The sequence below is a fragment of the Punica granatum genome, chromosome 6 (genome assembly GCF_007655135.1).
Source record: "Punica granatum isolate Tunisia-2019 chromosome 6, ASM765513v2, whole genome shotgun sequence".
NCBI lineage: Eukaryota > Viridiplantae > Streptophyta > Magnoliopsida > Myrtales > Lythraceae > Punica > Punica granatum.
Genome location: NC_045132.1, coordinates 15,506,404 through 15,529,270, shown reverse-complemented (window position 1 = coordinate 15,529,270; position 22,867 = coordinate 15,506,404). Strand labels below are relative to the sequence as shown.

Sequence of the window (22,867 nt, the reverse complement as noted above, 5' to 3'; positions counted from 1 at the left end):
ATTCCAAACGGAGTATCTACAAATATTCCCTTTCTTTTTTATATTTTTATATTTTCTTAATTTTTAATATTATTTTCATTTGTAGAAAATTTATATACCACCATATTTAATCATTTAAATGGAAAACTCAAACATGGATTAACCATGCACTACAAGAAATAATGAGAGACAATTATAATATATTGCCTCTATTTTTCTATTTATTTTGAGACAAATACAATAAAGGTCCATAAATTAATACTTCAATAAATGATAAATCTATATCACAATTACTAGTAGCAAACCAGTCTTTTACCTCTAGAAAATAACTTTTAGAAACATATAAGTAGAAGCAAATTTGTCATTAAATCCTTTTTTAGATGACAAAAGATTTAATTACTTTAAATCCAATCGTATTTGCCCATAATATATATATTTTTAGAGTTAAAATACAGCTGCCTCTGAATGTAATTTTGACTTGCCTCCAACTTCATAAATTTAACCTACAAAGTAATTAGATAAAATGTTAAAAATTTGATGGATTATTTTCACCTAAACATTAAAAAAATTATTTGATATGGATTGAAAGATATTCAAATTACTCTCTACTAGTAGAAGATGTATTTTATTTATTTATAGGTGTAAATATGTTATGCAAATATTAACTTAAACAGAATATAAAATAAGTGTTTTTTTTGTGTATTTTACTTCATCTATTGTATTTTTATATGATTTTTTTGAATAAGGTTTTTCATACAGAACTAATATTCAAATTTACTATGGATTTACTATTATATATACATAATAATTATTTTGTTAATTTTAAATAATTATATAAATCAAAATTTTACATATTTTCTTGACATTTTTATTTTGATATATAATCTGGATTTGTAATTCAATTGAAAGATGCATTAACGATGAAATTGCAAAGGATCGAGACTTTTTTTTCCCGTTGAATAGTAAAGATGAGAGACTAAAAAATTGTGATAGAGGTCAAGGTTCGAGTTAAGTCGAAGGTACAATAGTGAAGTGTAATTGATAGGATTTTTTTATAGAACTATATAGAAGCAATATATATAATTACAGTTGCCCCGAATGATTTTTTTCTTTTGTTATAAGGGAGGTCATGGATCTAGTGCCATGAAATGAAAATTCTAAATATCTAATAAAGGGCATATGTAGTCCCACATGAGTATCGAACTTGGACGCATGCGATTGTGCGTCACTGCTCCTCTTACTTGGATACTGAAAGCCTCATTACAGGGGAGCCCCATCCGGATTGGAGCATTTTTAAAAAAGAAAAAAAAGAAATTATAAACTTTTCAATTAGGCTTTTTTGAAAATAAAAAAGGTGAAGTTTTCTAGTAATGCGATAAAATTAAATTAGATCTTATATAATCATACTGAATATATTACTACACATTCCTTACCTTGCTAAAAAAATGGGTCATTCGTTAGTGCAATACCCGAAAACAAGTTTATGCACGGGAAGCTTCATTCTTTATGAGAGAATAAAACAAAATAAATATATCACTTAACTTAATATTGATGGAATTTGTAAATTTTGACTAGATTTAAGACAAATTAGGTAGGACCACCCGCATGTTGTTGCGGGTAGTGGGGGAGGCACTTGATGAGTATGGAAATTTCACCTTGATTTTTAAAGACTTGATCAAATCCAAGAAAAATACATAAATCGCTTTTGAATTTTATGCAATCATTGGATTAATAAATTTGGAATTTGGGGCATTGAGCAAGCAACTGCTTTTTTATTTTTAATTTAAATTGTTAAATTTATGAAGTTAATAATGCAAAAGATAAAAAAATAAAATGCATGTTTTATTTTTTTAATTGATATTGTTACATTTATGAAATTGATAATGCAAAAGATATAATTAAATAGAATATACTGCGAGTAGTTTCATTAATTAATATCTTTAAATAGATTGAAGAAGTTTTTTTGGGAATATCAAATAAAATTATAGAAACATCATGAAAATCGGAAAAATATTGAATAAAGTCCAAGTAAATATTAATGAGAGATTGGAAAAAATGAATTACCACGAGTTGAGGGTTTGTCCTATATGCTAAATTTATAATTTAGTATTTCTGAAAAAAAATATAAAAAAGAGGAAGAGAAGTTAACGGTTGAGATTTTAATTTTAAAAAATTGACAGGGTATGTTAAAGAAAAGAGAAGGACAAACAAAAATAGCTGAAAATGGTGAAATTCCAAAGGATTGAACCAGTGACCAAAATAAAATTAAAGGGTTCTCATCCACCGCAACAGTTATGAACTACTATAATTATGCATATTTTTATTTTTATATTTGTTAGCAGAAAAGGTGAAAAAGAAAAAGAGAAACCTTGTGTGTGGAAACTCAGGGCACTCACCCTCTGGGTTAGATTGGCCTATAATTATTGTTTTATTAATAATATGAAAGTTCATATATGCTTTCATCAACTTTCGATTGTGATTTTTCTGGAATTAATTGAAAGTATATTCCCTTTTTTCTAATTTATTCGAAAAAATGAAGGCAGTTCCCGATGAGTTAATTAATTAGAGCCAGATTGTGAAAGCGAAAAAAATTGAAAGCAACAAAAATTAGGAGTATCATAATTAATAAAATGTTAATTGAGTTATAAAAAATATATTCAACACCCTATTAAAAGAAGAAGGCAAGTTCGAGTCACGAAATTTGTTAAAATAAAGAAGAATAATCGTAATTACTGAATTTTTTGAAATTATGAGAGTAATGCTTTCTTTTTTAAATTAGGAGTATGATATATTAGAAACATACGTGGGTATTGAAAAGCTTCGCCCACCTTTATTGGTGAAAAATTAGAAAAAATATTCTTAGAAACAACTGAAGTTTATATGTAAATTTAGAAATTTATTTATTACCCAAAATGAATTGTGCTTTTGAGAAATTTATTATGGACTGAATTGTTTTTCTTTTTTGAGAATGTTCAATTTCCGTCATGTTCCAATGAACATTCCTATCATTGGATTCATTTCCATGTCATGTACTTTAACTATTCGTTTTCATTTGTACAAAAAATTATTATTTGTCATAATTAATTTACTTTTTCCAAAAATGATCATTTTAACACTTCCTCTCCTCATCACTCATATCCAAAAAAAAAAATAAAATTCTCATCGGCAGTGACACTCCCCGAATAAGCCTCTGGTCGTTACACGTGTAACGTGGAAATTTAAACGACTGATGAAATGAATAAATAGCCACAAGGCAGAAATTTGAAAAACCCACCGCCTGCTCCACCAAACATCCCCCACTTAAAAAAAGCAAAAAATTGATAATTACAATATATAAGGGAGAATGACATTGTTGGTCCTAAAATTTTGTCATTTTTTGACATCAAGTCCTAAAAGTTTCACTTCGAAAAAACAGGTCCTAAAAGGTTTGGAAAAGTGTCAGTATTGGTCCTATCCATCACCGCCGTTAACGGAAGTGCCAGCTAGGCGAACGGCGCGTCCAACTGGCCGTTAAGTGCTGACGTGGCACGAATGCCCAACTGCACCCGACTCGACAGTCCGAATTTTGAATTTCAACCCGGCTTGATCCCCCTCCTTTCATCTCTCTGTTTCGTCTTCCTCTGCTTCCTTTCTTCCCCTCTCTCTCTCTCTCTCTCTATATTCCTCCCACTCTCTCACATTATTCAATGCGATTATTCCGCTTCCTTCCAGCTGGTGACTGCTGAAGCTGCAAAGAAGGAAGCTCAAGAGGAGCTCCACAAGAAGATAGCGAAGAAAAGGAATGTTTGCGGCCCTCAAAAAGTTTTTAAGGAAGTTGGTGAATCGAGCAAGAGCAGAGCCAGGAGTAGCCCATCAGAGGATGTTGCTGATGATATTCATAGGAAGATTAGAACTTCAAGGACAATTGGAACAGGGAAGATCAGGACGAAGAGTCTCCGCGTAGTAATTTCCTGGGTCGGTTGCCGGAAGCTACGAAAGCGATTACATCTTTGGAGAAACTTCGTTGTTTGTAATCTTTCAGACTCAAACAATGGATTTGTTGTGACTAGAAACGGAGAATTTCACAGAAGGCAAAAAGCAAAGTTTCTCGTTTGATCGGGGTCGGGACTTGAGGGAATGATATTGAGTGTGTTGTACATTGAAAATTTAAGAGTCAAATAGAGTTTTTTGGGGGCATAAGTGGCTCCATCATCTTACTGTTTGTTTTTCTGCCCAGTGTTTAACGCTTACAAGTTCGAGCAATCTGAAGCAGAATTAAGCGCCTAGACTTTTGCTATGCTCTGACAAAACTCGATAAAGGCACAGCTCGAGTCCATCTCGAATGTATGCTACCGAGTAGAACTTGCTGTCTGGACATTCAATTGGTGCCAACCCGATAAACATTTAGTAAATATCTAAAGTCGATCCATTCAGTCAAGCAAATTTACAGGCATAATTAATCTCGAATGTATGCTACCGTTTAGAACTTGTTGTCTTTTTTCTTTCTTTCTTTCTTCTTCTCCTTCTTCTTCTTTCTTCTTCTTCTTTTTCTTTTTGCAGATCGATTCATCGATCTCTTTTTTCTTTTTGCCGTAACCATGAACAAAAAATCGATCTGCAATCTTAGGGTTTTCCAGGAAACCATGAACAAACAATCGATCTGTAATCTTAGGGTTTTCTAGAAACCATGAACATCAAACTCCGCTCGATCGATCTGCAATCGATCTGTAGAAGTAGGACGCCTCCTTCTCGCACAAGCTCCACTGATCGAACATCAACACCAGACCCACCTTCCATATCGAACCGCTAGGACCTTTCCGGAACACGTTCTCCCCCAACTTGTTCTTCATATTCTCGGCGAACTTCTTCTAATTTGGGTATGTCCATTTTGGGTTTCCCGTTGGTTGGCATTTGATGAGGAGGGAGGCGAGAGACTCACAAGCCACTCCTCTGCTCCTCCGCAAGACCCGGCTCGACGCTTCGGCTCCACGGGAACGCCCTCGCCGGCCTCTCCCTGAGCCCGCGCTGCCGAACTCCACAGCACAGCACAAAGAGGAGGAGGAAACAGAGCTGGTCGGGTGAAGAAGAAGACATTCGGACCCGAACCGACCTGATTCTGGGTGAGACCCGACATCTAGAACCGAACCAACTCGTGACCACTCATGAAGCGCCACGTCAGCATTTAACGGCCACGTGGACGGCCTTAACGGCGTTATCTCCACGTAAGTGTGACGGTAACGGTCAGTTAGATTTAGGACCAACGCTGATACTTTTTCAAATTTTTTAGGACTTGTTTTTTCAAAGTGAAACATTTAGGACTCGATGTAAAAAATTGACAAACTTATAGGACTATTATTGTCATTCTCCCCAATATATAACCCCAAACAGAAATTTAAAAAAGCAATTTAAAATTTAGCACTCTTTTTTATTAATTAATTTTTTACTTTATTTTCCGGTTTATTCAAATTTCCTCTACCGGGGAAGGACACTTTGAATAGCATTTCCCCGGTTAACATCCTGACGGCAAGCGTTTACTTTTCCGAACAACCCACACGATCCAATGACTGGACCGTAAATAACTCCCAACTCCAGCCCCAGTTTCAATTCCACTCCACCCCACTGCTTATATAACCCAAATCCCCCCTCCATTCCCCTCCTAGCCATTTGTGAAAAGCTCCACCTCTCCCGTCCATCCCTTTCCCACGCGCCGGAGACCCGCCTCAGTCCTCCGGCCGTGAGATCCCTCTCGGCCGCGTCGCTACGTTTCGGTTCGATCTCGGCGGACGATAGCAGGATCGGAATTATGGGATCGGAGCTGATCTACCGCGGCCACGACGCGCAGCCGGCGCCGGACACTTACTCGCCGAAGCCCGACAAGCCGCTGCTGTGGCTGAGCCGGCCGATCCGCTACATGCTCCGGGAGCAGCGCCTCCTCTGCGTCCTCGTCGGCATTGTGATCACCACCGTGTTCTTCTCCATCCTCCCGTCAAAGCCGGGCACCGCCGCCCTGGGCGGATCCGGATCGGGATACTCGTTCGACCCGGTGCCGTACAGCTCGCTGAACCGGCTGGAGGAGTACCAGCACCGGGCGGCGTACCACCACCCGATGTTGAGCTCCGGGGCCGGGAAGGTGCCGCTGGGGCTGAAGCGGAAGGGGCTGAGGATCGTCGTCACGGGAGGCGCCGGGTTCGTGGGGTCCCACCTGGTGGACAGGCTGATGCAGCGTGGGGACAGCGTGATCGTCGTCGACAACTTCTTCACCGGGAGGAAGGAGAACGTGATGCACCACTTCGGCAACCCGAGGTTCGAGCTCATCCGCCACGACGTCGTCGAGCCGCTTCTCCTCGAGGTCGATCAGATCTACCACCTCGCCTGCCCCGCCTCCCCCGTCCACTACAAGTTCAACCCCGTCAAGACGATCATATCCTTTTCTTAATCAGATTCGATACAATCTGACTGGCTTCCGTCTCTTTTGGTTAAATTATTCGTTGCGATTTGAAATTGGGATTTTGGGGTTCCTTAATTTTCGATGATTACAAGACTAATGTGGTCGGAACACTGAACATGCTGGGGCTGGCCAAGCGGGTCGGGGCCAGGTTCTTGCTGACGAGCACCAGCGAGGTGTACGGTGATCCCCTGCAGCACCCCCAGGTCGAGACTTACTGGGGCAACGTCAATCCCATCGGTGAGCAATCCCTCCGTCCCTGCCCCCCCTCTCTTTATCGATTGATTAACGACCAGCGACCCGAGAATTTTCCGAGGCCCCGGGTGCTGGTTCACTGTTAGGAGTTTGGTTTTAGCAATTGACATCTTCATCTGTACGTACCAAAAATTGGACCTTTGAGAAGTAGCCTGACAAGACCGTCCATTGCATGAAGCAATGAACGGTCCGGTCCTGCTTATGTGTGCGTCTAGATCATTTTAGAACGGACATACATTCAATTTGAAATAGATGAAATGGGATTCGGACGATTCCATGTGGCAAACATCGGTTGCTACCCGTCAACATTACATTGTACGGGTCGCTGGCATTAAGTCGCGGCACGCGATGGGCATGAAAGTTACAGTACATGGGGACCTGATGGATGTGCCATGTAGCCTGTTGTTGACCGGTGGGGGGGCTTTCATTTCCAGTTCCATCATACCTGGTGGAGGCCAGATCTGTGGCTTGTTGACCAGGTCGATGTTGTGGACGGTCCTCGAGTGGGACGGCTTCGTGCTCACGGAATTAGCTGTAGGCACGGTTGCAGAGGATAGAACATTGTTTATTTTTGTGGATTCTGACAAAGACAGTGCCATGTGGGGTCGGGTTTGGTGGGTGGATCGGGACAGGTGTCAGGAGCTGCTATGACGAGGGAAAGCGTACGGCCGAGACGTTGACCATGGACTACCACCGGGGCGCTGGCGTTGAGGTCTTTCTCTCTCTCCCTCTATGCTTTTTGTAGTTTATTTATTTATTTTTTGGGTTTGCTTTTTTCTTTTTCACCTTTATTATTATTTTTTATAATTATAAATAAGCTAAATTATCATAAAAAACTCAATCATTGTTTTTACTTCCGAATTACTAGCTGGACCCTTTCTTTTGTTGATTAATTTGATTGAATTTGAACTTTGCTTTTTATTGGTGATTGGGGGGACGAGATTTTTGAGGAGCTCCAATGAAATGTCTGTAACGTGAATGTGGGCCCCGTCTTGCAGGTTAGAATTGCTAGAATCTTCAACACGTACGGCCCCCGCATGGGCATCGATGATGGTCGTGTTGTCAGTAATTTCGTTACTCAGGTAGGTCGCTGTTGTTTTTCCCCCTTAGTAATCTAAATTAACTGTTTTTCGAGGACAATCTTAGGGAAAGATTGTATTTTTCTTGGTTTAGCCAAATGATTTTTCGAGATATCATTAGGAAAATCAACCAAGATGGATTTTTATTCTTGTAAAATCATTGATGAGATTAAATAATGGAAAATGTTTGGTGGGGGGCAAATGGTGCAGGCACTGAGGAAGGAACCCATGACCGTCTATGGCGATGGGAAGCAGACAAGGAGTTTCCAATACGTGTCTGACTTGGTAAGAAGCTCCTCACTTCACGTAATTATTTATTATATAGTCATCAACCTTCACCTGCAATTTTTGTACACAGTTCTCAACAACCTTAAACATTTTTTATTTCCCATCCAAACCTAGAAGGAATCCATGCTTTAATCTTGTATTTGGTGAGACAATTGATATCTCCTATGTTAAATTCTGTCGTGTCCCTCATCTTTCACACCCATAAGATAAAATAATAGATTTTCCAGTACCATCAACACATTTTAGTCCAAAACGGCGTACTGTCTTTGGTACAATACATTGATATGTTGATGTTGATGGAACCGTGCTCCGGAGCATATGCCAACAGTTAGTAAATGAATGAATGACAATTCCCATTTTACACTGGAAGGGTACTTTACTTGACGGAGGGTAACTAGATTTTCATGAGCATATGCCAACAGTTAGTAAATGAATGAATGACAATTCCCATTTTACACTGGAAGGGTACTTTACTTGACGGTGGGTATTCTGTGGTAAGATAAAAAGTCAAAACCTATAAAGCGGGCACCGTGGGACTTGAGAATAGTTGTCCCTTCTGGATCATGGTGCAGTAGTGATGTTTTGGCTTTGATCGGTCCGATCTTGTAAAGTCCTTCGCGGTACAGCGCACTCAAAGATTGCCTCTGAGCCATAATATTTAAGAGACGCACGGACATGATACCACTATATTTCATTGCTATATATATAGTTAGGGCCCACCTTACAGTTTTAGAAAAAAATTGATTGTATCTGTGTGAGTCGCAGTCCCCCCCTCCCAGCCTCTCCGTGGCATGCTAACACGTTGCTAGCTTCTTGATTGGGAAGACGTGCTTTTCTTTTATGTATTGTGTGTGGGGGTCGAATGATGAACTGGGTGTCCTGTTTCCGTTGTTTATGCCTGTCAGTTAAAGCGTCCCAGAAGCACATGGGATGGTTGGATGTTAAATTGCCAAAAGGTGATGTCCTCATATGGGACCCCACAAACCTTAATTGCTTCTCCTGTTAGGTCGCCCAGTAAATCCTCTACTTCTCACTAATTTACGGGACTTGGGAGACGCGTATTGTTTCATTTCATGCGAGTTTAACCGTGTCATGTCAATTCTCCTGCAGTTTATTACGAAGCAGAATACTATGCCTCTGTCATGTGACTTCTTTTGGTTTATTATTTTTTGTGCATGATAGGTTGAGGGTCTGATGCGCCTTATGGAAGGGGAACATGTGGGACCATTCAATCTCGGGAATCCTGGTGAATTCACAATGCTTGAACTTGCTGAGGTCAGTCACCTATTCATCTTTCCTCATATAATTTTTCATATGCTTGAAGAGCAGGGATTTGATTGTTCATCAATCAGTGATCCATGTAAAATTCCTGAAATCTGGTGTCTTGCAGGTGGTGAAGGAAACCATTGACCCGAATGCTAAGATTGACTTCAGGCCCAACACAGAGGATGACCCGCACAAGAGGAAGCCCGATATCACAAGGGCTAAGGAGCTGCTAGGATGGGAGCCCAAGGTGTCGCTGCGGAAGGGTCTTCCTCTCATGGTCAAAGACTTCAGGCAACGCGTCTTCGGGGACCAGAAGGAGAGTAGCACAACTACATCATCATCATCTTAGATTTATCGTCAAATAATATTGATGAAAGAACAAGGGAGAGACCTCTAGAAGGATTCCTCGGCAGAAGATCAGTTCATTGGTATCTTTCCCGAGTTACAAGCAGTACAGAGTTGGCACCGACACAAATGCTGCACAATCTCGTACCAGCTTCCCTTCAAATTTATCACTAGATGATGCTTAGATGTGGCCCCATCCCCTTCATTTCGCTTCTATTCTACCATCTTTTGTAGCTTCTGCTGTTCATTTCTGTCCCCACCTACAAATTAAATAGATGATGAAGGGCTCTTGGAATTACTCTTATATTCTTTTGGTGCAAACTTTGGCATTGCACCGGAGGCGTGTCGGTTAGATTTGCTTTTGTTGCTGTGGTTGTCAAATTTCGTAAATTCGACAGGATACAGAGACATCCTATCCTGTGGGTTGAGTTCCCCTTAGAAGGTGCTATACTCATATGTGAAAAGAGTATATACGAGAGATCCTTTCCAGTCCTTGTCCTGTTTTTTCTCCTTTGAATCGAGGATTTTCTCAGCGTATGTTACTCACGCGAGGACACAAATTTCCGAGGAATCTCAACTTGAAACTCTCATCAGCTAAATTGAATTCGTGAACCAAAACCTAGGTTGTGTGGCGCTGTTCTATGTTGTTTTAATGGACACTTACATGGCAATCTTATAATTAATCCACATCATACATCAAAAAACAATTACTTCAGACCATACAATGTTAATTCCAGGCAAGGCGATTAGCTAGCTTGATAAGGCCTAAGAAGGTAATGGGCCAAAACGAAGATGAGAAACGCACAAGATGTGGACTCTTTATTTTTTTAATTAATAACAGGAGGCCAATGGGATGGGCCCATAGTAATGCATAGAAACAGAAAAATAGTGGGACAAGAAAAATTCTACTAACGAGAATTAAATCTGATAATCTCGTGTCTGAGTAAGTTTCGCTATACAACATCTTTTTTTTTCCTCAGCGACCAAATTTCACTTTTGATGTTAACGTTAAAATACAACATACTTTAGTACATCAAGGGCAGTACGGGAAGCCACTATTCATGTCCTTTAGTACATCAAACGAGATCTAGGACAAAGGTACGATGTGTAAGCACACCAACCTCCCTCTGATCCTAGTAAGCTTTCTCATTGCAAAGAAGGATTTAAGAAGGTTCCTCGTCCCGTGGTGGCAAGTATGCGTTCTCGCTTCTCTATCGATATTTTGCTCCTCCAAAGAAGGCAAATCGGCTCACATCCACACAACTTCAGGCCTCGAGAAGGGCAAGATTCTCCAGGTCTGGGCTGCTGGGCAGGGCAAGCTTTACTATGAGTCAGGTCGGGCTACATGCAATTCGAGTTACGGTGATATATCATTGATAATATATGATCTCCGACACATTCTATAACCCGAATGCAGAAATATTTATTCAACAACATTATTTCCCTCATTCTCTTATAGTTACACTTGAATTAGACTCAAATACACCAATTCCGATGATCACCCGTCCAACACGGCCCACATACGACATCGAAGCAACAATCTGGCTAAACCACAGATGCAGGGTGAGCTACATTGCAGAGTGCCGGAACGACCGGCGGCCTTTCAATCCACACAGGTAGCTACCGCTATTCGACTGCCTCTGCGGGGTCCTTAGTGTGCCCATCGTGGCAGAGATGGCCAGTCTCTCGATGCCGTTGCTCAAATATGATTGAGATGGAGACTGGGCGCTCACAGCACGATCGTGATGCTTCTCCTTGCTGCGTCTTTCAAGCCAGGTGATGATATCTGCAAAGACAATCTCGATGTTGTCATCTGGCTCTCCGGATGTGAGGCCGTGCCACATTCCGGGGTACAGTCTAATGGTCTTGTCCCTGCTGTTCGCCTGCTCATACAACGACTTGCTCACCTCCGGGTCCGTCACCACATCTGCTTCCCCATGCAGCACGAAGAACGGCAAGGTAACCTACAAAAAGTGTTAAATCAATGCATCAGTAGGACCAAATGATCATTATATGCTCAACATAATACGTGGCATCCATGCTAATCTTAATTGAAATCCTTAACCACCCGCACATGGTTATAGTTCATGATGTACGACATGTCTTTTTTGAGTTGGTAACGAACTTTCGTATTAGAAAAATGTTCTCAAGGTAGAAATACAATATGGGCACTTGCTCTCTAATGATCGCATAGACAGTCGCTTCCGAAATGTTATTCCAGAGTCGCCTAGCTTTGACTCATTGCAAGATTCGAGTTTCATATTTTCAAGCTTTCTCTGAGTTCACTGTGAAGAACCATGTTGTAAATCGCATAACCGAATAAACTTCGAAGAGAAAGAAGAAGAAATTGTCACCTCGTGTAGAGTATCTTCGAGCTTCATGCTAACTCTCAGCATCTCCAGAGCTGTTTTTAGCCTGGGTTTGTCTTGGTATATCAATTTGTTGCTCCTGACCTGCAGAAATCAATCACAGCTAAACCAAATTCATTCCAAGAAAGATTAATCCATCATAGTGAAGATTTAAAAAGATATAACAGAAACGAGAACCGTCATCACCTGTTCCCTTTTGATGGGGTCCTTGAAGGCCGAATTGATAACATCTTTTGTGGGCACAATTTTCCATTTAGGAATGATCTCCTCCACCTTTGTCAGAAGATTCACTACCACAGGATGTGGCTTCACCTTCTCTGATATCTGACCCAATTCATTAGCCAGAAAAACCATGAAAACTCTTCCAGTAATTGTAGTAATGAAACTGAACTATGACTTAAGGTAATGCATGCTAATCGTGATCCCATGCTTGTTCGTACTTTAGCCAGGGAGAGGTAATGAATGGTAATGTTCTGTGGACTGAAGTTTTATTCCGCAATCATACCTTACACATTGGCGCGACGAGAACTGCGCCGGTCCAAAATGTGGGGTCTTTCTTGTGAAGAAGCAAAGCGACTGCTCCTCCCATGGACTCCCCATACAAGAACCTGCTCTTGCCTCTGTACTCTCCTCGAGCTGTCGACACATAGGTAAATAAAACACAACTTATCTATTTAACTTCATATCAAATGGTTCACTTTTTTCTTTGCTAGATACTTATAGCAATGCAGGGAGAGATAGTATCTGTGATTACCGCAAACGGACTTGAAGAAATCGTCGCAGTCATTTATAATGTTCTCGAACTTCTTGATGTAGCATCGGGCCCCCATGGAACGCCCATGACCTTCATAATCGATCCCAAACACAGCATACCCTGCTGTAGCCAGCCTCATCCCGCATTCTGCACGACCTTGTCAGAAAAATTGTTACAAATTAATTGGTTCGTAGAGATGAATTTACTATTTGCATCTCTTCCACAAAAATATATAAAAAAAAAGTGAACCATCATTAGAATTTTGAAAGTTATGAATATATGAGTAAATTAAAATCTTTTCCAGTTACAAGTAATTTAAAATTTTTTTTATTAACCATCATTTCCCACTTCTCCTTTAATTATGTCTCACTCCCTTTCACTAATGCACCAATACTTCTTCTTACTTTCTTCTTTATTGATTTTATCAACTGAAATTTTTTAATGATAATATTATTTGAAATATTATTAATAAACAAGATTATAATTACATTTTAAAAATGAGTCATACTGTGTTAGATAATTAAAGGGATCACAAAAAATCAGTGACATTGATGAGACATTTCATCTATATTAATAAGTTCAATCAGATATGGGGACCTTTCATAAATTAATAATTGGATCTACGAGAAAGGGTGAGAAAAAATATTGTAACGTTCTCAGAGCTTAATAATACAAAGTACCAAATTTCTCTTTTATTCAAATGGGAACAAGAAAAGGATATAATTAAGAATACATTGGATTGGAATATTGGCACATGACCCAACCTTATCTAAAGCACTCAAATTATTGAAGTTATGAAAGAAGATGCGTATATGACACAGCATTGCCGTTGTCATGATATGGTTTCATAGGACTCTACATACATCGATCATCCAACCAATTAGACACGGCCTTATCTAAGTATGCTCGAGCAATGATCATTTATATGAACCTCAGGGAGATCCAATAACTGTGGTCATTCGTGCTGTGTGTGGTATCATGAACTACGCACGTTAAAAAGAACTAGGATTATGAGACTCACAAGTTCTCTTCTCGTGCGACATAATATGTTGTATGAGAAATATCCTTTGGGATTTTTCTAAATATTGGGCAACAGACGTCATATCTAATATAAACACAGAGGGCAAGAAATTAAAATGCAAAATCAAAGTCAAATGCTCTTGCCAAAGCAAACAGATGGAAGTTCAAACAAGCAAGCAAAGCTATTTCATGAGAACTTCATTGCTTCGACGTAATAAGTAGTCAATTTTCATGGAAGTCTTTAAAACAATTGCAAAGAGATCCATACTGAAAAATAGGAATTGTCGATTTTCACCAAAAAAAAAAAAGGAATTATGCGTCACAATGGGATCCATCCTTATCTCTGCAATAAATTTTTGCTTGCCCAACTATCTCTGTCACAAGTTCCTCTTTTTATTCTTACGTGTATATATATACATATAGTACTATTATATAAAGGATGTGGCTTTGGTCTCACGTTTTATTTTCCAAATATGTGCTAATTAATACGAGCCATATATTGATTCGGGACTAAAATAAGATAGTTACTTAAGAAACTACCCACTAACTCATTTCTCACTTCATCAAATTTTCTCTTCTTCCTCTCCTCTCAATTGTACAACAATTTTCTCCCCCCAAAAAAAATAAAAATAAATAAATAAATATATATACATAATTAGCAATTTAACATTTATTTATTTTTTCGGTGAACTTATATTTATTTATTTACTTATTTACCACATTAGTTATAATAATTCAATTCTTTTAATTACATATTCTAATTAATAAAATTGTCAATTAGTTAGAAGTAACATAGAAGTCTACATTATTTTTTTTTCCAATTTAGAATAATGAAGAACAGTTAAATATCAATTTCATATACTAAAAATGAATATAATCGCATTGTTTATTTTGATAATTTTGCACACAGTGCGGGTATAACTAGTTTACATATAAAATGAGGATGTGCAGGTTTGACTTGATCAATCTTATGATACACGTGAATACCTTATAAGCTCATAGGACATATCAATTCACCAACGCATGACGTATATTGCTTACTAGGGATTGAGAAGTATTTTTATGCATGATTTTTGGAGTCACTCAAACTTGAATTTCACCAAAAAAGTGAACTACCACATGAATCCTATTTTAATATTTTCTTCTATGTCGGAAAAAAATGATTCCTCAAGATATGGCATGGAAAATAAGAAGGGAAAAAAAATTCTAGTTTGGGAAATACTCTCTAGATGTGATTGTCAAAGGAGTGGACCCACATGATTCGTCCCCAACCCAACAAAATCCCTCGATTTACTTGGCAAAGTAAGGGGCATAAGCCGTTGGCCTAACCGATGGAACTGAATTTTCATGGGGTAGCTTAGTTAACTTAATTTTGGACCAGCAGTAACATGATTAATCAACCACCCAAAGTCAAACCTCTCATTCACATCAGCCATCAACTCCTCTCTTGTAACCCATGAAGTTGGTCCACCTATAGCGTTGACCATTTAAATGATCGAATTGTACGAACAGAGGAGAGTTCCACACGTTTACTATAAATCTCCACATTTCCAAAAGTCTAATTTCTGATGTGAATTTTACCATTTCCACATGCATTTTTATTTTACCTATTAATTTGTCGAGGTACGTACGTGCCATAACAAATGGCCAAGGAATTATGTTTTAATTAACAACCTAGGGGGCCAACATGCTATAGCCCACCATGTATGCATTGTCCCCCCAAATAATAATTAGTGCTTCTTAATATTTTGCCTAGATATGGGAGCCACCAGCCACTCGATCTCCTGTCCAGAAGCTTTAGAATTCAATTCTTATCACAAAACTCGAGTTACGTTCATAATGACATGATATGCAATTTCACAATATTAAAAAATAATTTATAATGCGAGGAACTCGTTACGTGTAATTTATGGTGTGAATATATTTATTTATATAAAAACGGTTATTAGTCACATCAACAAGTGGTCCATATTTCCGAAGTACAAATATCTCTAATTGAATCAATCAATTTTCGATTGGACGAGATGGGGAAGGACTAAAGCAATGTATATGGACCTAATTGATGGTAAAACCAAGACAATAGAAGAGTGCAAACGAATCATAAATAAGAAGGAAATGGTGAAGATTTGCACATAGTATGAGAAATTTTTAGGTTTGATTCTAGGAAAACCCCAACTGAATAGTAATAAATAAAAAAATAGTATTAATCTCTCGAATAATTATCATATTTGCACAATCTTATTAGTTTTTTTTTGGTGATATCCTAGGCCACTTAAAAATAAGGATCATTTAAGATTTTCTCGTACGGAATGGGAGGAAAGGAAGGTTGGAGAAGATGAAGAGAAGAAAGGGATATTTATTATTAGAGAGAGAAAGGTACATTCATCAGTTACCTCTCATGAAGCCACTGCATTCCATGCCATACCCTGCAAACACAATTTAATGAAAAAGTATCCCAAAAGACCAGAAATTTAATGAGATTCATTCACAACATCATCATCATCAACAAAACCTACTACCCAGTTTCACTTTTAGAGGGACCGCAACAGAGACAGAGAGAAAAGAGACTTGTGGAAATCAATACAATTGATTTCAAAGTATTATCATTACCATGGCATATGAAGACAAGAGCCCTTGGGCTTGTTGGAGATGATGATGATGATGATGATTTAGAAGTAGAAGAAGGCAACCATCTGCAAGTGAAGAGCTTCACCCCCCTTGAGTTTTGGATGTACTCCTGCCATAAGTGTTCCCCCACATTGTAAGATTTCATTATATCACAACACCTCACACACACACACACACACACACATATATACATAAAGCTATATGTATATACACTCACACCCGTTTAGACACACACCCAGAAGACAAAAACTAAGGAAAACAAAGCATGAAGAGGGCGAGGAGGTTTTTGTTTTACAAGTGAACTTACCTCCTCATACAAAACATGCATCATGGTCATGCGTCAGAGCACATATACCATGAAAGACTGAATCCAAGCCTCTTAGAGCAGCCGATATAGTCCGATCTGTTGCTAAAAGGTTACTAACTTACTAACAAACCTGTGCTTTTCTTCGGCTAGGTCAGAAAGCAAAAGGAAGATGAGATGGCCAGAGGAAACGTTGAACTTTGAAATAAGAGGCAGATTCTGAGAGAGAAAGCGAGAGAGGGAGGGAGGGAGGGAGGGAGGCAGGGAGGAACCGAGGAAGGAATGGGGTATCGTTTTGGTTCTCGGGGAGGTTATAAATGGTGGTGGGGGATTTGGAGGCATTAAAAAATTGTTTTCTATTTTTCTTTACGTTTTCCTTAAATAAAATTATGAATTTTGAATATTGTCAAGGAAAAAAAAAATCATGATTAGGAGAATTTTTCTTATATTGGACTCATTCGGTTCACCTTGAATTAATTGGAGCACAGTTCGAATAGTAATGATGCATGTTGAAGAAAAATATTTTAACCACCAACTCTATGGAAACATACGTGTTCTAAGTAAATACAGATTAAAGTTGGATTCATCCCAATTGTGAATTTTCGATTCACAATATTCAAACTTGAAAACTTAATTAATGGGAAAAGATGCCCCGGCGTCCCAATCAAGTTGTATTGTTTTGTTCAATGAAGAAACAAAATGATATGTATTATGTTTTTATCTTTTAAAATATTGTAGTGTTATGTTATGGAGAGAGGATGAGGTGGCGGGAAATAAAGCCCATATCGTGTGTTGCGCAGTCCGAGGGCTTATCCTTGCCGACGTGGGACCGTGCTAACGGCGAACAAACATGACCGTCGGCGGTCCCTCAGCCCCCGAGTTTTAGATCCTTTCTAATGTGCTCCTCCAACTTTTGGAAAAAGTTCACCTTCACCAAGCTTTGCTTTCGGAATTATAGCGCCTCATCACGATTAAAGATTTATATCGTTTTTGCGTTTTCGCGAACGACGATAAAATTCTCTGTTCAATATACTACATGTCATTCTTTTTCTTTTGTTTTTTTGTGTATTTAGTTATTAATTATTTATTTTTATCAACATCTCGAAATATTTTATGTATCGTATATCGCAGATGATGCGGATTTTCTAATTTGGCAAATAACGTGGCGTTTGTTGGTTTAAAAGGTGAACTGCTTATTAGTCGAGGAACTAAAAGCACCTTTCAAACTGAAATTGAAGAAGAAACTGAAATTTAAAAATAAGGATTTTGAAGAAAATTACACAAGGATTAAAAATATATGAATCACAAGTTTTAAATAAATTGGAAATTGACACGTATTACACATGCATTTTATGAATACGTGTCAAGTAAACACAAATAAAATATAATTAATTTTTTTAACTGTCAACATTCAAACCAAAACATGAACTTACGTATAAGATATTATAAGACTCCATAACAAATATACGCTAATATCTAATTGCAAAAATAAAACTAGAGGAGGCATCCGCTTACCGCGCACATTTTTGTTGTAAAAAAAATAAAAATATTGGAGGGAGTGAAAAGAGAGATGAAAAAAATTAAGTCTTGTGATAATGAAATGAAAGATAGTGATGGACAGTTACTTGCATGTGAGTAGAGGAAAGAGAATAGGGATGTGGGAAGAGTAATGGATAGTTTCTTATTTTACTTTTATTAATGTAACCATAATCTTGTGACTTTTATTAATCGAATAATATGCTAAAAGGGTAGTTTTGGAAAATAAAATTGATACCAAACCCTCTCTTTGGATTTTATTTAATAGTGGTGGCACATCCATTTTTGTTGTTTTGAATGTTTAATTAAAAAGGAAATGATATTTAATTTCCACAAAAAAATGATAACTAAATTAGTTGAAATTATTTTTTTTTAGAGTAAGTCCACAGGGTATTCTTCATTTATTGATGGATACTAATCCCTATTAAATGTCGGCTTGCCCTGGATGAAGTGCTTTTAGATTTATAATCTCTGCAGTGTAGTTTTGCATTGCAAGGTTAGTCAATAGCAAAATTTGTCTACTACACTGCCCTTCATGGTTCGGTTGACATAATTCTTCAAAGAATTGTCAAGAATACCCATCGATCTAGTAAAGAAAAGGAGATATAATATTTGAAAGGAAAAAGTATGAATGATTAAAGTATACCTATTCACCTAAAACAAAAGATCATCAATTTGAGTTTTGTGAGTTTAACTTTATAGGGGCTGTGTGGTTCGTGGATTTCTTCAAATTTTCCCAAGAATGTGCAAGGAAACCCGCCAACTTTACCATGTTTGGGGGAAAGTTTTAACCTCAGTTAACTCCCGTGGTTAAAACTTTCGGCCATTCTTGGGAAAGTTTTTCCCGAGCTAACACATAGTATTCTCGAACTTTCCCGGAAAAATCATGTTGAGTCTCACGAATTAACTCACATCAATAAAATATTATTACTCACTTCTCCAATAATCCAATACATTAATAACAATCTTTACTTTTCGACCTTTAACTCACGTGAAATGATTCCATAATTAAATTTTCTGTAATCTTCACTTTTCCCGTAATTTAACAATCGACGTATCAAAACCCCCTAATGCGCCAACTTGATCTAAACATGAATAAGTTGAGTCCTATTGGACTTTCAGTTAGAAGAAGATGAAGAAAAAGAAAAGAGATATCGGGCGGGGAGGGATATTCGGGAGGGAGGGAGACAGAAAATGGTGCTAGATGACATAACTAATTTACTTAGCTGGACGTTATTCTGTACTTGATTGGTTAAGTTTCGTAAGATGTAGCGTAGTAACTTACGTTCTCATCTGTTTACGTAAAAGTCGTAGGTTGATACCTCATTAGTGGGACTATCCATACTTCTTTATTAGATATTTATAATATCTCTTTTATTATATTAGATTTTGCACCTCTTTTGTAATAAAAAAAATATTGTATTTCCTTGCCATTAATTAAGTGAAATTTCATATAAAAGAATCTGAATTCATACCGGAAGAAACTCAAGTCCGGTGGTTGTTCAATATCCTATGCTGCCGAGTCCACAACAATTGATTGGTGGTAGGTGTCCTCGAAAGATTTTGGCATCGAAAAGGGTCGATGTAGCCTCATGATGGGGAGCTAGATCGGCCTTGAGCGGATGTGTCCCTAGCTTTATCACGACTATGTCGCCGGCATCCATGGACACGGGCAGCTGTACTGTTGGTGACTAATTAGTGTGCCCCTGGACTATACTTATCTCATATTGTATCGATTTTTTCAGAACTATCCTGGGGCAGCCCTCGATGCATACTTTAAAAGGCATTGTATACAGCAAGGTACGTGAAACGCAACTTCTATTATCGAAAACGCTATTCTGGGCCAACAAACATAGGGCAGTCATCAATTTTGTTCATTTTAAGATTAGGAATTGAGTGCTTACAAATGGCACCAAACTAGCGGAGCAAACAGTGAAAAGTGTCAAATGGGAGAAGTTCTTTCTTATGCGGCATAAGCAACCTCTGCTAAGAATGTAGACGACCAATGATCATGTTGTCAGTCTCGCACGATCAATAGGCATGCCAAAGCTTATGCTAATTATAAGTGTGCTTTTTGTTCTTACTCACCATACATATACATACATTTATATATATATATATATATATATGTTGTAAAGCAGGATCGTTTAATATTAATTTTCTTGTAAAATTAAGAAAGTTTTCAGTAATATTTTTCCAAGTATCGTTGGCCAAATTCTTGTAAAAATATGGAGATATCCACTCTCAACAGTTCGATTTTTCCCTTTCAATTTCTTTGTGATGTAAATTATTTGCTCATACCTCGTCCTCCTCCTCCTCCTCTTCTCTTGGACTGCACTCTAGTATTAGAGAGTTCAATGGGATCCGAATTTAAGACAAGTTAAATTCCAAGTCATCCAATTCGAGACGAGCCAAATTACTAACACTATGTTTGGATATTATTTTTTAAGGATTTGGAGGATTGGGGTTTGGAGGATCATGAAAAGTTAAGGAAGAGAAGGCTTTAAGTTTAAGGAGTTATGACATGATTTCAAAACTTTTATTTGGATGAAATTCATTAAAGGTTTTGGAGGGATTTATTGGGTCTATTTTGTTTATTCGAATTTCTTCAGGTTTCGGAATGTCAATTTTTTAAAAAAAAAAAATGTATGAAAACCTTCTAAGCATTTCAAAAATTTAGAGGGTTAGGAATTGCGGCCATTGGAGATGTTTGGAGGTGGAAGTATAAACTCCTCCAAAACTATAATAAAATTTTGCCAAACAAGTTTTTGGAGGTGTTTGTAACACTTCCAAACCCTCTCTTTCTGAAAATCCCTAAACCCTCCAATCCAAACATAGCATAAGGGATAATGTTATTCCAATTAATAATTATAATCATTCACAATACTCAAATTCAATATTTTTTAATTTGTTATGACAATTACTATTCAGGGCTCATACAACAATCACGATTACCACTCAATAATAGAGAAGCCAAAACAATTTGATCATTCACCCCCATTGCACATTTACAGTCTCAAATATGCTTAATTATTTGTTATCATTCATTCATTAAATGCTTCATTTGACGTCTAAGCATCCCTACTCTAATGTCATATCTCGTGCCTATTTGCATTAAAACCTGAACATGACATACGGACTCTGCATTGAATTGAAGTACCAACGAAAATGCTCGACTCCAACTTTTACTCCCGAAATTGAACGGACACATTAATCTCACCAGCCCAGTCTTTCCATTCAATGCTCACCGGTAGAGTTACGGACCCAACGACCTCCTAAGACCCCAAAAGTAAAATCCACACCCGCCACAGATTTATTACTATCTATTCTTCCAACTTTTTTTTGCTTACCCCTCGTCACTAGAGTGATGACAATTTTCGTTTTCACATGGCCCGTGCGCCTTCACCTGAATACTCAAACGCCCGAGTTAATGGATCAACGCTATTCAGTCCGGGCTGATTCAGGAACATATCAAATAAAGACGATCAGTAATTTGATACGATAATTTAAGAAGGTCATGACTCGATTTTTTGCTTGAAGAAGACCGGTTACATCAATACGAGCAGCTGCAAGCCTATTCTATCATATGGGCCCGATTAGAATGTGACCACCACCGGAACTACAAGATGATCTAAATTGATGAAGTTGTTCGTGGTACATGAACTCTCATTTTCAAGCCATTAAAAATTAAAGGCGACAGTGTTTGATTTTGAAGGAATACAAAGGTCAAAGGACGAACTGGTTAGATGTGCCTTTTGCGTTTGGGTGGGCCAGCAATTATAAAGAAGAAATTAAACGCATGATATATACGAGAGATGAGATTTGCTTTCAGATAGAAGCACGGCGCTAGAAGTTGATAGTCCATGTCCTCTCATTTTCATATCAAATCCTGATTCCGACGTGCTTCCGAACTAACACACACCACCGACATATGGTGCAATCGAATATGAGATTCATCTCGATCCAACGACGCAAGGGGGATCATCGTCAACTTCAATATGACCCTTCTTCAATCGGGTGGTTAAAGGAAAGGAGGGTAGAGGGCCATGGTGCTGCTAAATTGGATGAAAATGGCTGCGGGAGAGCTGAGAAAATTACTATATCACGGCCGTGTGATAGCATAGGCTGACAGGAATTCCGGTGAAACTCCATTATGAATTGAATATGTGGATAAAATCTATTAATCGTGATTATAGTACAATAACTATGGTTACATATTACAAGAACCGAGTAGAGAAAAATTACAACGGTAGAGGACATCTCATTAAAAAAAAAAAAAGAAATGGTAGAGGACATCTTATATCTATTTATTTCAAGAATTAATTTTAATTTTAGCAATTTCAAATTTTTACCTCTCAAATACATTTCAGTAGAAAATTATCACTTATTTTTCCAGCAATTATATTTTAGTACTTTTACATCGACGACCGCGCTCCAGTCCCAAACCAAACCTGAGAGCTTCAATTCATTGGCTTATGCTAAATTCATTTTGTAAAACCTGGTCCTTAAATAGCATTTTCTCAGGTCCATTGAACTTAACTTGTATGGGCCTATATTAATAAGCTTTCGTATTAGTGGATTGAAGACCACTGAAGGCAATCTTAATTGATCCTGAAGCTA

The 22,867-nt window shown here is 38.0% G+C and overlaps 2 protein-coding genes across 3 annotated transcripts; one reads left to right on the top strand and one right to left on the bottom strand.

Annotated features, from left to right (window-relative positions):
* Positions 1-5,600: 5,600 nt before the first annotated feature.
* On the top strand, positions 5,601-10,128 carry LOC116210806 (UDP-glucuronic acid decarboxylase 2). The gene is made up of 7 exons (XM_031544863.1): positions 5,601-6,379; positions 6,496-6,643; positions 7,291-7,370; positions 7,657-7,740; positions 7,948-8,022; positions 9,208-9,300; positions 9,416-10,128. Exons 1-7 carry the CDS (start codon positions 5,762-5,764, stop codon positions 9,638-9,640), a joined length of 1,323 nt encoding a protein of 440 aa, XP_031400723.1. The 5' UTR covers positions 5,601-5,761; the 3' UTR covers positions 9,641-10,128.
* An 850-nt stretch (positions 10,129-10,978) lies between these two features.
* Positions 10,979-16,986, bottom strand: LOC116211862 (caffeoylshikimate esterase). Of its 2 annotated transcripts, none has more exons than XM_031546385.1 (8): positions 16,715-16,986; positions 16,390-16,516; positions 16,173-16,205; positions 12,760-12,915; positions 12,511-12,641; positions 12,192-12,329; positions 11,991-12,089; positions 10,979-11,600 (listed from the first exon to the last, which is right to left on the bottom strand). In XM_031546385.1, the coding sequence occupies exons 1-8, from the start codon at positions 16,742-16,744 to the stop codon at positions 11,205-11,207; spliced, it is 1,110 nt and encodes a 369-aa protein (XP_031402245.1). In that variant the 5' UTR covers positions 16,745-16,986; the 3' UTR covers positions 10,979-11,204. The 2 variants fall into 2 exon arrangements, with proteins under 2 accessions (XP_031402245.1, XP_031402246.1); XM_031546386.1 differs by having other exon boundaries at positions 12,760-12,906.
* Between the last annotated feature and the right edge of the window lie 5,881 nt (positions 16,987-22,867).